A 14,457-nucleotide genomic window follows, 5' to 3' on the forward strand; every position below is an offset into this window, starting at 1 on the left:
ACAATAAACATAAAAACATAATAAGTACTGCCAGGTGTATGCACCACAACCACCATTAAAGTGTAAGTGCACCTAAAAAAAATCTTTTTACGAGCTGTGAAATATATGACAGAACTATGATGAAACACATCAAAGTTGGTTTTAATATTAACACTGTAAACGCCAATGAATGATGGATCTCAATTAGCAAATACAAATGAGACTCACACTGAGGGACTTTTTAAACAGTAGATGGCTTGTTTGGCATTTTTAGCCCATAAAATAACTAATTTCAATACAAATGGGAATTTTGTCAATATTCACTTCAGCATTGATCTTTTTTTTCATAGGTCAGTTATGTCATTTAGTTTACAGCTAAAAAGAAACATACTTAAGGGTGTACTTACACTTTTATGATGAAACACTATGTTTTTGAGGATTGCAACCAGCTAAATACCCTTCCCTTTATAGTGTGTGTGAGTACCTTTGGTGGTCCTCAAATGCCATAAGAAACGTGTAAAGCCCTATCTTGAGACAGTGTTTTGGTTTGTCTGTTCTGGGCTACTGAAGAAATAAAGCGTAGCAACATGGCAGAGTCCGTGGAAGCGGCCTGGCTCCCTATGTAAATACAAAGTGCTCATTCTAAGTTAATGAAAACACTACCAATCGCAGTTACAGATACATTGATGAAAACATATTTTTTTATGATCTCATTATTTTCATTATTTATTACAATTATGAGTAATATATTCCATTCCTACTAATAGATGCCACTAAAAACTACACACTGTACCTTTAAGAGACGATCCTACAGGTTGTCACATTTTTGGCAAAATAAGATCACTTCTGTCTGTATACATAAGATACCACTTCTGTCTAATCTGCATGTTTAAGTAATACTAAGCTCCAGAAGTGTCTTCAGATGGTGTTTCCAGACACTCTATTTCACTATTGTTGGCCAGAGACAATATTTCATTGTGGTCTTGACATCCTCCATGGAAATTAACTTGGATAAAGGGAGGTCACATTATTATGATATTTAGTTACACCAAAATAATTAATATAAAGTCTTCAATATAGGCCCACTCCATCAGCACCTCCCCATATCTCATTCATTGGCCATGCACATATCTTACATGAATTGAGCTAGAACAAACATGAGTTTTGATTACATGTCCCATAGTCTGTTTAAGACCCTTTCTGTCCACCTAGGACACAACTAATGTAATATAATAAACTAATGTGATACCTGGCAAAAAAATAAGGTCATGTTTGGTATACGGTATACTTATAATAATGGAGAATTACTAAATGAATATGAAGAAATGAGAATTACGGTGAGCATGTTGCCCAGTGGTTGAATGGCTCTTATGGTGCCTATTCTATCAGATATGCCATCCTACAATAGTAATTAGATGGTAGTTATAAATGCTACATTGGTTGTAGAATAGGTGAATGAAATGCAATACCAAACATGATATTCAGTCATTCTATTATTTAACCTACGATAAAGACCAGCAAAAAATGGTCTGCATGTCTTTTGTGCTGTTTTGCCATTTGCACGTGTACATATTTGGGCAGTCTGTGTGCACACCGAGAGCATTATTCCCTGCTAGTCACACCCAGATGTCGCTGTGGGGAGTTAAGCTCAGTAGTTATGACAGCACAGCTCGCTCTCCCTTTTACACCGCATGCTCTGTTTTTTTTCCTATCCCAAGTTTGACCCTAGCTGCTATTTCCTCTGCTCAGTCTATAAAGTCCCCATGCTTTTCCCACGCAGCCTCTTTCATCGGCCACAAAACCGTGAGTGTATAACTCACTGTTCTTCAGTCTCTTAAAAAAAAAGAAAAAAAACATTTATAAAAATTACAAAATATATAAAACCTTCATAAAAAACTATTTCAAGACTAAACATAAAAAAAAGGAAAAAAAAATACAAAAAACGCATACATTATACAGGCTGTTTATTTTCCTCTGTTTGCAAAACAAAACAGAAGGCCTCGGGCTTTAACCGACGTTAACGGGAAAAGTCATACCAAAGAAAAAAAACAACAACTTTGAAGATTCACTGGATTCACTGGCGTTCTATCCTGTCATATCTGCCGTTATTCAGATTTGACGTGTGCGTAAAAGTTTCACCGCGGCGGACTAACGATAGTCTACCATCAGAGCACCTTATTCAGTGTAACTATAACGGCTTCACTCTAAGACATTATTATATTGAACAAGTAATACTTTTCTAGGCTGTCCCTTGCAAAACGTTGCGCCCTAACATCATCAAGTCCGAGAAATGAACACAGCGACCGCTGGGAGTTATCCGATGGCTTCTCTCTATGTTGGCGACCTGCACCCTGATATCACGGAGGCTATGCTGTATGAGAAATTCAGCCCTGCCGGACCAGTCCTGTCAATTCGGGTTTGTCGTGACATGATTACCCGGCGATCACTGGGCTATGCCTATGTGAACTTCCAGTCACCGCCTGACGGTAAGAAAATAAAACGTGCATCTTCAATCATTATGTTGTCTGTGTTTGAATTTCATCAGCACACGCTTTGCGGCACAATGTTGCCGTCAGTCAACTATGTGGATAGATCAAGCTCTTACGCAGCGCTGGAGCCCACGACAGAGTAGCATGCGGTTGTACTATGGCCTATGTAGAAAGTGCTAGTAGTAGTAACACCGAGTGAATGTAGCGTAATTATTTGACAGTTACCGAATAGCACAGATGAAGTCTCGCCCTTGAGTAGTGCTGAAAAGTGAACGCAGCTGGGTACTTGTTTCAGAGACATTGGGTATCAAAATGTAGCACGCAGTGTATGAAAATATTGCCAGATTACCGAATATACATGGAATTTTGACCTACAAAGGTAGTTACATGCCATTATATCAACAGAGGGCACGTGGTCACGTGTGAGTTCACATGATAAAAGTAAACCAAAAAGAACTGACTGGTAAATATTGTCCATTTTAATATCATAACAGTATAAAACTGCGTCGGACAAAAATTGTGTAACTTAGAGGTTTTCAACGACTGAGGTGAATGCTGTTGCCAAACAATGGTATTCAAAATTCCTAGTGATCTACCTTTTTAATATTGATTAATAATCAATATTTTTGTCTTGCAGCCCATTATTGGGCTTTGAACCATACCTTCTACAGATTTCACAATTTCCTTGAGCTTTGCTAAAAGTTTAACAGCACAAATGCTGTAATTCCACTTTAGTGGTAACCTTGACTATTCTACAGTACTCACACCAAGATAAAGGTATCTTTGGGAATATGAGCATGTGTCATTTGACCTATATAGAAGCTGTGCCCTACTTCTACGACAGGAGTGCCTCTGGGATATTTGGATGCTGTGTTGCTTTGAGGTTAAATATTCGTCAATACTCAACAGTCTTGGTTTCTAATTTCTCAGAATTTGGTTTTGTTTCATTTTGAATAGTATTCTATTGCCCCATAGTGTGTATCCCAAAATGACCCATTTTTGATCCTATTTAAAGGGCTGTCAAGGGAGGCTGCCTTTGTGAAATTAATCTCTACTGTCTTCACCTGACAGAATGATAGCAGAACAGTGTGGACAGAACCAACAATTCACAATATTCTCTGCCTTGTGTGGATAAGGGCTATATATTCCATATAAGGTCCACAGCGTTAAGTGTTATTCTCAGTGTTTTCTGGGCTTGGCAGTTTGTGGAATGTATATATGAGATCCCTGTTTGTTCAAGATTCCTGAGTAAACCTATGAGCCTGCCAAAGCGTCTTAATCATTACACTTACAATGAAGGGATGTATTCTAGTGTCACCGCCCTGTAAAGTCTAATGTCACACTTGCTAACCCATTCAGCTGCAACTATAACTGTAACACTAGACATTGCAGGCCCAGAAGTGTTACTATCAGTGTCTTTAATAGCTTGTGTGGGATAGAATACTATGGGAGATGTGTATGACCCAGTGTCCAGTGACACAGATATGCCAGTGATGTATCATGTAGTACGAAATTATAATGCAAATATGAATAAACACAGCTGATACCATGAGCCGAGGAAGGTGCAAAGTCATAACAGACTCTCTTCCCACTTGTCCAGCAGCTGGAGCACTGTGTGACTAGGTGGGTGCTAAATAATACAGAACTGTGCTTTTTCACCATGTGGGAGAGGATTCTCCAACAGCTTCTTACAGGCGTCAGCATGCAACAGCTGCATTTGTAAACTCTTGTCAGACCTGGTGCTGCTCATCTACACATTCTTGTTGAATGTGTCTTACCCCCATCAATGGCAGAGAGCTCTCAACTCGCACTCCATGCCAGCACATAACTCCAAGGCCCCCACTTGGCTAAATATAGACAGGCTTGTAAGCTGTCCAGTCCTTGCCTGCCCATTGGTAAAGGCAGTTTCTAAGGCAAACGCCTGGTTAAAAAGTCCGAGGCCTTGTGGGGCTAGTGAGCTGATTCTCTACCAGCCTCAGCCCAGTTTAATTTTAGCCCTCCATTTTGTTAGAAGTTTGAAGTTTATATGAAACATTTCACCACCTTTTCTTTACTTGCTGTACCGATACTGCTTTTGCTAATTTTAGGTGTATATATTTTACACCTAAGTACTCCCTTGGGAACCTTCCAGAATTAGTCACTGGGTGATCCCACCAACCCTGAGCTCGATGTAAAGTACAATTGCAGAGCAAACTGCTGATGCCAGCAGACGCAAGGCAGCTCCGTTTTGTTTACCAGACATTTTTAGCGCTGAAGCCCAGGGTGTGTGTAGCTGTGGAGTGACAGGGACAAAGGGAAGCTTTCTAGCTGGCATGTGTGCCCAGTTTGACATGAGATAGGACATGAGTGAAAGCGAGCGCATGTTGGTTTGTGAGAGAAAGATTAAAAGAATACAAACAACATCTGAAAAGGAAGACCGATGGAGAAAAAATGGTGTGTACACAACAGATACCAAATAGAGAACGTGATGAAGGTTTATAAAGAATCAGCTCAAAAAATGTTCAGAGAATAAAAATACCCGTTATATTTTCCTGATTTAGTCCATCTCTCTCCAGAAAGAATAGTATCCTAAAAACAAGTGTCCTAAAAGGTGTTTAAGCTGACATTTTGCTGAATTGGAGTAGAGCAGAAATGTGTGAAATCATCTTTAGGGATTATTGTGACTTCTGTATGTCTGTTGCGTCTGTTGTTTTGTTTGTGTGTAGACCATGTGCTTCTGCCTGTTCACCGCATCTGCTGTGGTGTTGCAATTAGACATGTGCTCACTAAAAAGTAGCATGGACATGAAGGTGTTTCATTCACTGTAGAATGGTGTACTCTTAAAAAGATTAAATAAAATGGTTCCTCAGCGATTATTGAAATATTGAAGGTCATTAACATTTTCTTTTATCTAAAGGGATTCTAAAACAGTGTTTCCCATTACCCCTTTCCATTCTGTGGATATTGCTTGCTTGTTTCCAGCTTTATCTTGAATTGTTTACATCTCCTTAATCCTGATGTATACATATATACAGAGGCTCATAAATACAATGTAGAAGAACACTGGGGAAACACTATCTTCCTACAGCTCAGCCGAATCTCAAGGTTATAATAGTCTACACACATGTTCATTTCTAACAAAAAAAACCTCCATTTTGCCCCTTTAAGGTTCTACAACAAAATTTCATATTACCAGTTTTTCTCCTATATACAAATAAACTTTAGATTTTAGACTGCACCTCTGTAGGTATAGAGTGCTTAGATTGTATTAGGATATTGCTTCAAATGTATTGTTACAAGACTTTTGGAAAAATAAACGTTTAATTGAGAGTGGTGTGCATTTTGGGTATATCACTGCACACTTTACAATTTTCCACTAACATCCACTGTTTTTCTTATTGAGATTGTACCAAATGGCCAAACATAGATATATCTCATATGGCTTGTTCTGTCGGAAAGAATACATAATAGTATTTTGTCTTCTGCAGGAGGCCTCAGACACTTCCTGAACAGTGTCTAAGCTAAAAAGCGAAAATCAATTACAAACATTCACAGACCTTGGGACATTGTGTGGAGTTAGTTACACCTTTATCCTTTATACTATTAACAATCATCTGTTACCCCTCCAGACTGTTCCACTTCATTTGAATGGATGAAAACTAATACACATAGACCTGCTTAGATACACAAAGATCTGCTCAGTTTCTGAAACATTTGGCACATAGACATCCAAACTGAAAGCAAGCAGGGTGCTTTCAACTGAGCACAGCATGTAAGACATTTGGCCCCCTTCTAAATGTCCCAGAGATGTATAACAGCTGTTCAGGGTCTTTAAATTGATAGAACAAACACCATATGTTTCCTTTTTATTGAAATGTTCACAAGCTGCTCTCCTAGATAACAGGCCTCATATTCCTTTACTGTGGTCCCCCACACCCCTTTGTGTATGTGCATATCAAACATATGGACAAACAATTGGATGGATATTTATGACCAAGCCTGTACAATAATTCCCACCACATAGACTGTTTTTCCCAAACTGTGTAATGTTTTGTCAATTAACCAGTTTTCCTTTACACTACTGTACTCAAACAGCTGAGAGAGCATTGGACACCATGAACTTTGACGTGGTCAAAGGGAAGCCCATCAGAATCATGTGGTCACAGAGAGACCCTTCACTCAGGAAATCTGGAGTCGGAAATGTTTTCATCAAAAACCTGGACAAGTCCATTGACAACAAGGCCCTGTATGACACTTTCTCTGCCTTTGGAAACATCTTGTCCTGCAAGGTGTGGTGCTCTTCTCTAACACGGAGGGGTCAAGGGCCGGAGGGAGGAGGGAGGAAGTGGAGCAGTATGGGGTGGTTGTAGCCCAAGGCAGAATGCCGCCATGTTGAATATTTCAGGAGGGAATTCAGCAGGTGCACACATGAAGGAATGTGAACATGATCTCATTTTCATTTAAGCCCATTTGACCCCTTGGCTCACAGAGAGACCAAAATCTTGTTTTTGTAAACATGTTCAAGGCTATTAGGCAGTTAGCGAAGCAGCCAAGTGATTGCATGAGGCACGTTAGATATGAATGTGACAGAAGATCCTTTCATTTTTTTCGATAGGTGGTGTGTGACGAAAATGGATCCAAAGGATATGCGTTTGTGCACTTTGAGACACAAGATGCCGCCGATCGTGCCATCGAGAAGATGAACGGCATGCTTCTGAACGACCGCAAGGTGTGAGTGTCCAGACAGTGATGGGGTTAGGGGACGGGGATGGGGTCTACGGTCACACATTAACAGAGGCACATGGCATCAACACACATTTATCCGTCTATACAAGTCATCCTTTATGAGGTGCCATTTTGATGTTGTTGAAACTGAATGCTTGAGTCTCTGCACAAGGGAAACAGCATGTCTTCTTTGATCCTTTGCTCAGATCATCAAAACATCTCCACACAGTGCGTTGGGTGTCTCTGTTGTACACTGTTTTTCTGTGTGACCTGCAAAACAAGAATGAGCCAACCACGAATGAGCCAAGGAAAACACACTTAACACGGCCCCTCTCTCAGTTTCCCTGTGCCAGCTGAGTTCTCTTATACGTCCGTGTTTATGGGTGTGTGTATGTGTATTTTTTATGTCTGTTTGTCTGGCTGTCGTGTGTGTAACCACGCTTGTGTGTTTTAGTGATGGCGCAAATGCAGAAATACACTGCTGGAACATGGAATGGGAGAGGTCGGCGTAGCAAGGTACAGTCCCAGCAAAGACAGCTGATGCAAAAGCAGAGAAAACAAAGCAATCCCCTTCGGCTTCTTTCTGCAGTTACTCTGGACATCCCTTTTCTATTTCCTAGACGTCCTCCTGTTTGTCTGTTTTGTGTCACCAACCTCTGCAGCATGTACATATTCTCTTAACACAATACCATTAACATTGCAGTGGGGGCTCACAGGAGGACCTTGTGCTGTCTGACATGCTTTCTTCCTCAGTGTTCTGTCAAACACTGAGCCTCCAACAAAACTGTTTTCCTGCTGTTGATGTGAAAACCAAGATGACGTGCCAAACCATGATACATCAAAGACAGAAACTGCCAAAAATGGTTTCATGAACCATACCTTCCCAGATCTTCTTTACATTAGCTGTTGTGTTGGTCCATCTTCTCTCAGGTTTGTGGGACGCTTCAAGTCTCGGAAAGAGAGAGAAGCAGAGCTTGGTGCCAAAGCAAAGGAATTCACAAATGTCTACATCAAGAACTTTGGAGAAGATATGGATGACGAGAGGCTGAAAGAACTTTTTGATAAACATGGTATGTTGTGAACGTGCTTGACACAGCAGTTATAAATGTGTTATGCTGAAGAACCTACAACAAGAGTACACTGTTAAGAATGTTTGACTTTGTCTTCTGACAGGTAAAACTCTGAGTGTGAAGGTCATGACTGACTCAACAGGAAAATCCAGAGGTTTTGGGTTTGTCAGCTATGAGCAACATGAAGACGCTAATAGGGTAATTATGTAGAACTCGTCACCCTATGACACCGTTACTTCTGACTGGCAATGAAATCAGCCCAGAATCCCCCACATGTTTTGCCACATGACCACTAGAGCAATGTGTATTAATCAATAATATATCAATAAGTATGTACTATTAGAATAGCATTCAGCTACTCAAAAGAGATTACTGTAAAACACAAAAAATGAGTCAGATGTTGTCAGGACAGCAACAGTAACTGTAGTGGTTTTCTCAGGCAGTGGAGGAGATGAACGGGACAGAATTGAATGGGAAGGCTGTATTTGTGGGACGGGCCCAAAAAAAAATGGAGAGACAGGCGGAGCTGAAGAGGAAGTTTGAGCAACTGAAGCAGGAGAGGATAAGCAGATACCAGGTGAGTTCAAAACTGGGACAGAATTACTAGTCCCTAAGCATACTATACCCTGTATCGAAAGTGATCATGGTGTGATAGTTGCCAGGTCATTGATACGCAGGGAGAGTGAGTTGAAAGTCCCGTGTTTGCTGGGTTCTCTGTTCCTCACAAACCCTGTATCTTTCAGACACGTCAATACTGCTCTGCAATGTAGCATACTGTAGAGACTACTCTGATGTATGTTATAGAAGACTAGCACTGGCACAAAGACTAACTTGTTTATCCACCTTCATAATGACCTCTGTGTACCTCAAATATCAGCGTTTATAAAACTTGAACCACCTTTAAACACAACAATGCTTTGTTTAAGGGAGTAAACCTTTACATCAAGAATCTGGATGACACCATTGATGATGAGAAATTGCGGAAAGAGTTCACACCATTTGGTTCCATCACCAGTGCGAAGGTAAGAATACACAAGATGAGTAAGAATGCATGAAAATTATGAGAATTTCAATGGCACATGGTTTTTAAATAAGATAAATCATGTAAAGGTAACATAAAAACCAATGCATACACGACACATGACAAGGAAGAACCTCTGTTACTCGTCATGTCTCAACGTTGCTTTTCGTTGAATTTGGTTGTCCTTGGTTGCTTCTTGTTTCAAAATGTAGCCTTACACAGTGCTAGCCAGGTGTGCAGCAGTGTGCTGCAACCCTGTACAGAACACTTTCCTTTGCTGTACTTTTGCGACCCAACTTTTCAGACACACACCAGGAGAGGCTTTTGTAAAGGCAACACCTGTAAAGAGTGTGTGTGTGTACCCTCACTGACCTTCATCACAACTGACCTCTGTAGGTGATGCTGGAGGAGGGACGCTCCAAGGGCTTCGGCTTCGTCTGCTTCTCCTCCCCAGAGGAGGCCACCAAGGCCGTGACGGAGATGAATGGCCGCATCGTGGGCTCCAAGCCCCTCTACGTGGCTCTGGCCCAGCGCAAGGAGGAGCGCAAGGCCCACCTCACCAATCAGTACATGCAGCGCATCGCTGGCATGAGGGCCATGCCTGCCAATGCCATCATCAACCAGTTCCAGCCTGCCAGTGGCTACTTCATGCCAGCCGTGCCCCAGGTGAGCTACTGTGACACAACAGGCAAAGCGTGGCAATAGCAAGTGCCGTAGAACATTAGCAGTACCGAAGATCATTAGCTTATCAAGTTTTAATGTGGTTCTGGTGTGTGCCTTCACACCGAGTTCAGTCTTTCATATTTTATGTGACTAAAATACGTACAAGCTTGACTGGATTCTCAAAATGGGCACTTGATGTTAAATGCCTTAGATCCGATTATTTATCTTCAGTTCAAATCATTCAACAAATACGTGTTTGAAAGAAAGGACAAAATGAGGCTTTGTGCTACTGAAAGTGAATACAGAAATGCTATACCCTGTATCGAAAGTGATCATGGTGTGATAGTTGCCAGGTCATTGATACGCAGGGAGAGTGAGTTGAAAGTCCCGTGTTTGCTGGATTATCTGTTCCTTATAAACCCTATATCTTTCAGACACGTCCATTCTTCTCTGCAATGTAGCATACTGTAGAGACTTCTCTGATGTACGTTGTAAAAGACTAGCACAAGCTGAAGTAGTGAGTTTTGAGACAGGTTGTTTCTCTCTGGTTTCTGTTTACCTGGGTATGGATCCATCTGAGTGAGTTTGTCATCTTCCCATCTGACTCTGTCACACTCGTGTAGTCATGACAGATGGAGTGGCAGTGTAGGCCTATCATGTCCCAATTATGAGGACAGGAAAGAAATGAGATTGTTTAAAATTGCTTCAAACACCAAGCATAATGAGCACGAAAGTATATGATATGATGAAAAATTGACGTGGAGAAATATGACGAATTGTGGGTGAAACTTTGAATAGTTTTGTTGCTGGAATCAGGAAACCCTCATTCACACTGTGAAAAAGAGTGCACTATTACAACGTTGAGTAACATCCAATTCATCCGCCATGATCCCACAAATAAAATTTAAGGGAGAGATGTGACTGTGATCAGAATGTCCAGATGATGACTTCAGAAATATTCAAAGAATGTTTGGTGGTTCAGTTCTGTTTACAACTACATCAATTTCTTAATACACCTCTTGTAAGAGACTTTTATATTTGCGTAAAGATACATGAAAACTAGTACTCTGGTATTTGTTTAACTGAATAAATAATATACACCTTCAACTCCCAGGCTCAGAACAGGACCACATACTACGCACCAAATCAGCTTGCCCAGATGCGGCCAAACCCACGCTGGCAGCAGCAAGGTGGCAGAGGACAAGGTGAAGAACTAAAACCTTGAACTAGAATAAGAGCTAGAACTGACAATCATAAACACTTAATTCTGTCTAAAACTTTGTGTCTTATGTGAAAAAATCTAAAATATGTTTAGCCTTGTCATTAAACACTGGTTGTTTGAAATACTCTGAAATTACCTTCAGGAACCGGACAGTGATGGTAGACATTTGAATCTGTACTCTTTAGGCAGTTTCCAGGGTATGCCCAACTCCCTGCGCCAACCCGGTCCTCGCGCCAGCATGAGACACCTAGCACCCAATGCCGGTCCCCAGGGCCCACGGGGCATCCCTGCTGGAGCCCAGAGAGTCGGTAAGAAGTCATTATATGTACTCTGACATTCATAAGCATGCAGGTACAATCTGCATTGTATTGTCAGGTCTAGGTATGAAACTAAAACAGGGAAAGGGCCTAAACTTTTATTATTGAAATAACCCATCATGACTATCTCTATATTCAGTTCACATGTCATATTAACAGTAATATAATAATGAATTAACAACAATGAAAGCATGTGCAGACTTAAATATCCATATCTCAATTTTCTTCCGATCTCCAGGGAACCCTGGACAACCAATGGGTCCTCGCCCCTCCATGGGCATGACCGCCCCTCGTGCCATGCCACCATATAAATATGCCACCACAGTTCGCAACACACAGCCACAGGTGGTGCAACCCATTGCCTTACAGGTAATATCATCAAACATTTCTCAAGTCAAAATGTGTTTGTGTTTGTAATGTTCTCCTACTGCCACATGGATATGCTTGAAGCGTGAAACGCCTTGAGACAATGTCATTGTTTTACCGCTATATCAATTGAATTGAATTAATTTGAATTGAACATGCTCAGAGCAAAATGTATGGATCTGTTGCCATGTAACAAAACTAATGCATTGGACAGAAAATAAACAGTTAAACGTCGAGCTCTGTTACATTTTGCTTCCTTTAGGCTCAGCCAGCAGTCCATGTTCAGGGTCAGGAGCCCCTCACCGCCTCCATGCTTGCCGCTGCTCCTCCCCAGGAGCAGAAACAGATGCTGGGTGAGTAGATGGCTCGCACACAGGAGTGCAGTGACAGCCCCCATCAAACAAACAGAGAGAACAGTTTATGTTTTGTAATGGTGGTGCTGGAGGTCAGCGGACGAAGCAGGTCAATAATACTGAGGCCTGTGATTAAAGCGGTAATAGGCTGCTCAACACAGTGTCTGAAGAATTCCCCACTAAGTATTGTTTCCTTGGTCCTGACCCATTCGTCCTACAATGATCTCCATTTGTGTTTCTCCTCCTTTCAGGTGAGCGCTTGTTCCCGCTGATCCAGGGCATGCATCCCAGCCTGGCAGGGAAGATTACTGGGATGCTGCTGGAGATCGACAACTCTGAGCTACTGCACATGTTGGAGTCCCACGAGACTCTGCGCAGCAAGGTAGCTATCTATAACTCACAATCCAGCACTGCCCTTCTCTGACAGGGCTTTTGTAAGCAGTGGTTTCTTTGAGTTGTTTCTGCAGCTGACCTGGAAGAGTAAGGTGTTTACAATAGCAAAGGAGCGCAAGTGTTTTTTTATTTTTATGTCCCTGTACTAAATTGTAAATCGCTTCATATAAAAGGGTCTGCTAAATGAATTCATGCAAGAGCAAATGTAGAGCCAGTAGAAGGGGGACAGCTTTTCTATCAGAGCTCTAATCAAGACAGATATCACTGGAGCTGTCTTTCACTTAAAGTTAAACTAAAACAAAAGTGTATATTTTAATATATGGCTCTGTGTAATCGATGTTGTTTTTTTTCTACAGGTGGAAGAGGCTGTTGCTGTGCTCCAAGCTCATCAGGCTAAAAAAGACATCACTCAGAAAGTTGGAGTCAGCACTACACCAGCAGCTGCCTCCTCATGATGTGTAAGAGGGGGGAAAACACGTTACAGATTAAAACCTTCTCTACACATATGCTGTGCTGTCTGTCACTCCTTGTTTACAGTCTTGGTGACAGTCTTAAGGACAAAGGTGGTGCCTGTGTATGTAGTACTATAGAAACCTTAAATATACCGCCTGATTGCATATATTGTGAAACTGAAGTAAGATGGCTCAAAATGCAGAGTATGTAATGACACGAACATGAGGACATCTAATAATGGTCAAACTTTTTCTCTCTCATAGGTTTCAAAAGAAGTTGACCGAGCAGAAGTCACCACCAGTTGAACAACCGAATAAAAATAAAGAAAAAAAGAAAAGAAAAAACAAAAATATACTTGAAAAATGTATTACAGATCTGATTTTCAGTTCTGTGATTATTTTTATTTGCATACAGCTTCCTTAAAGATGATACAAATGGAGGTTTTCCTTTCAAACTGAAAAAAAACTCCATATGGTGGCCAGGAGGACAGGCATTTTTTTTTTCTAAAAAAGAAAAAAACAAAAACCTTTTTTCCCCCCTTCATTTTGAGAGTTGTGTGTTTGCTGGTTTGGTTGGTACTATTGGATTTTCCATCCCCAGACAATACCCTGGATCGTGTGGTGATCTAAATAAAGGGATGCAGCACCTGATTCATCTCTTTGTGTTTTGTCTTTTGTTTGGAGGCACACATGCTTTTAGTTAGCCGCTACTTTGGTTCTACTACTTAAAATTACAGTACGCAATTCTGGCAAAACTGTTTTGTTTTTTACATTTGAGCTCCACAGCCAATCAAATAACATCCCTCCCTTCAGTGCTCCTGAAGCAATGCGTTGACTGGCTAGAATAGTGTATGGCTCAAGCCGAACCACTTTGTTTGTTTCCCATTTCAGGAGCCAGGACTGTGTAGAAACCAGAGTTTTTTTTTTTGAGTGCACACAGAATGAACAGATAGAATACCATGAGAAGCAATTTGCTGAATTTCACAACAAGTGCATTTGAATCACATAGCCTACTATACTGAGACGACTGAAAGAACAGACTTAGGAATGACTTGGTGCCTAAGATTGCAACAAAACATTTACATGAACCAAGTGTTACTTGGTTTGAGGCTCTGACCTTCTATGTCCAGTTTGATTTTGGTTTCATTCATTAGAACCATACAACTTTCACAAAACCTAATTTTTATTACCACTTTAATTGACATTAAAGTTATACTGATTGCATTAAGCTGGACTGACAATTACTAGACAAAGCTATGCAGTGTTGCACACATCATGATACATATGTATCATTATTTGTTAAAACAGTTTAGATAATGAACATTTCTTTTTCAAATTTGAACCTACACTAAATGGCTCAGGCTAACCTTTTATGCATGAAGATGTGTCATCATGGCAACGTTCCACCAAAGTCCTATTTCCTCTGGT

At 40.9% G+C, this 14,457-nt stretch overlaps 1 protein-coding gene across 1 annotated transcript; it reads left to right on the forward strand.

Moving 5' to 3' along the window:
* Positions 1-1,749: 1,749 nt before the first annotated feature.
* Positions 1,750-13,680, forward strand: pabpc4 (poly(A) binding protein, cytoplasmic 4 (inducible form)). The gene is made up of 15 exons (XM_080850484.1): positions 1,750-2,465; positions 6,543-6,736; positions 7,063-7,178; positions 8,103-8,242; positions 8,346-8,440; positions 8,682-8,819; positions 9,169-9,264; positions 9,660-9,929; positions 11,041-11,131; positions 11,334-11,456; positions 11,704-11,834; positions 12,094-12,184; positions 12,436-12,566; positions 12,934-13,035; positions 13,294-13,680. Exons 1-14 carry the CDS (start codon positions 2,270-2,272, stop codon positions 13,030-13,032), a joined length of 1,911 nt encoding a protein of 636 aa, XP_080706610.1. The 5' UTR covers positions 1,750-2,269; the 3' UTR covers positions 13,033-13,035; positions 13,294-13,680.
* The last annotated feature ends 777 nt before the right edge of the window (positions 13,681-14,457 follow it).

Source organism: Sprattus sprattus, assembly GCF_963457725.1.
Source record: "Sprattus sprattus genome assembly, chromosome: 13".
Lineage (NCBI taxonomy): Eukaryota > Metazoa > Chordata > Actinopteri > Clupeiformes > Clupeidae > Sprattus > Sprattus sprattus.

Excerpts from the sequence above, each read along its gene's own strand:
- pabpc4 (XM_080850484.1), top strand. The coding sequence starts at position 2,270 with ATGAACACAGCGACCGCTGGGAGTTATCCGATGGCTTCTCTCTATGTT. Across the intron at positions 11,835-12,093 it reads TGCAACCCATTGCCTTACAG|GCTCAGCCAGCAGTCCATGT; the intron begins GTAATATCATCA and ends TGCTTCCTTTAG. Across the intron at positions 12,185-12,435 it reads GGAGCAGAAACAGATGCTGG|GTGAGCGCTTGTTCCCGCTG; the intron begins GTGAGTAGATGG and ends TCCTCCTTTCAG.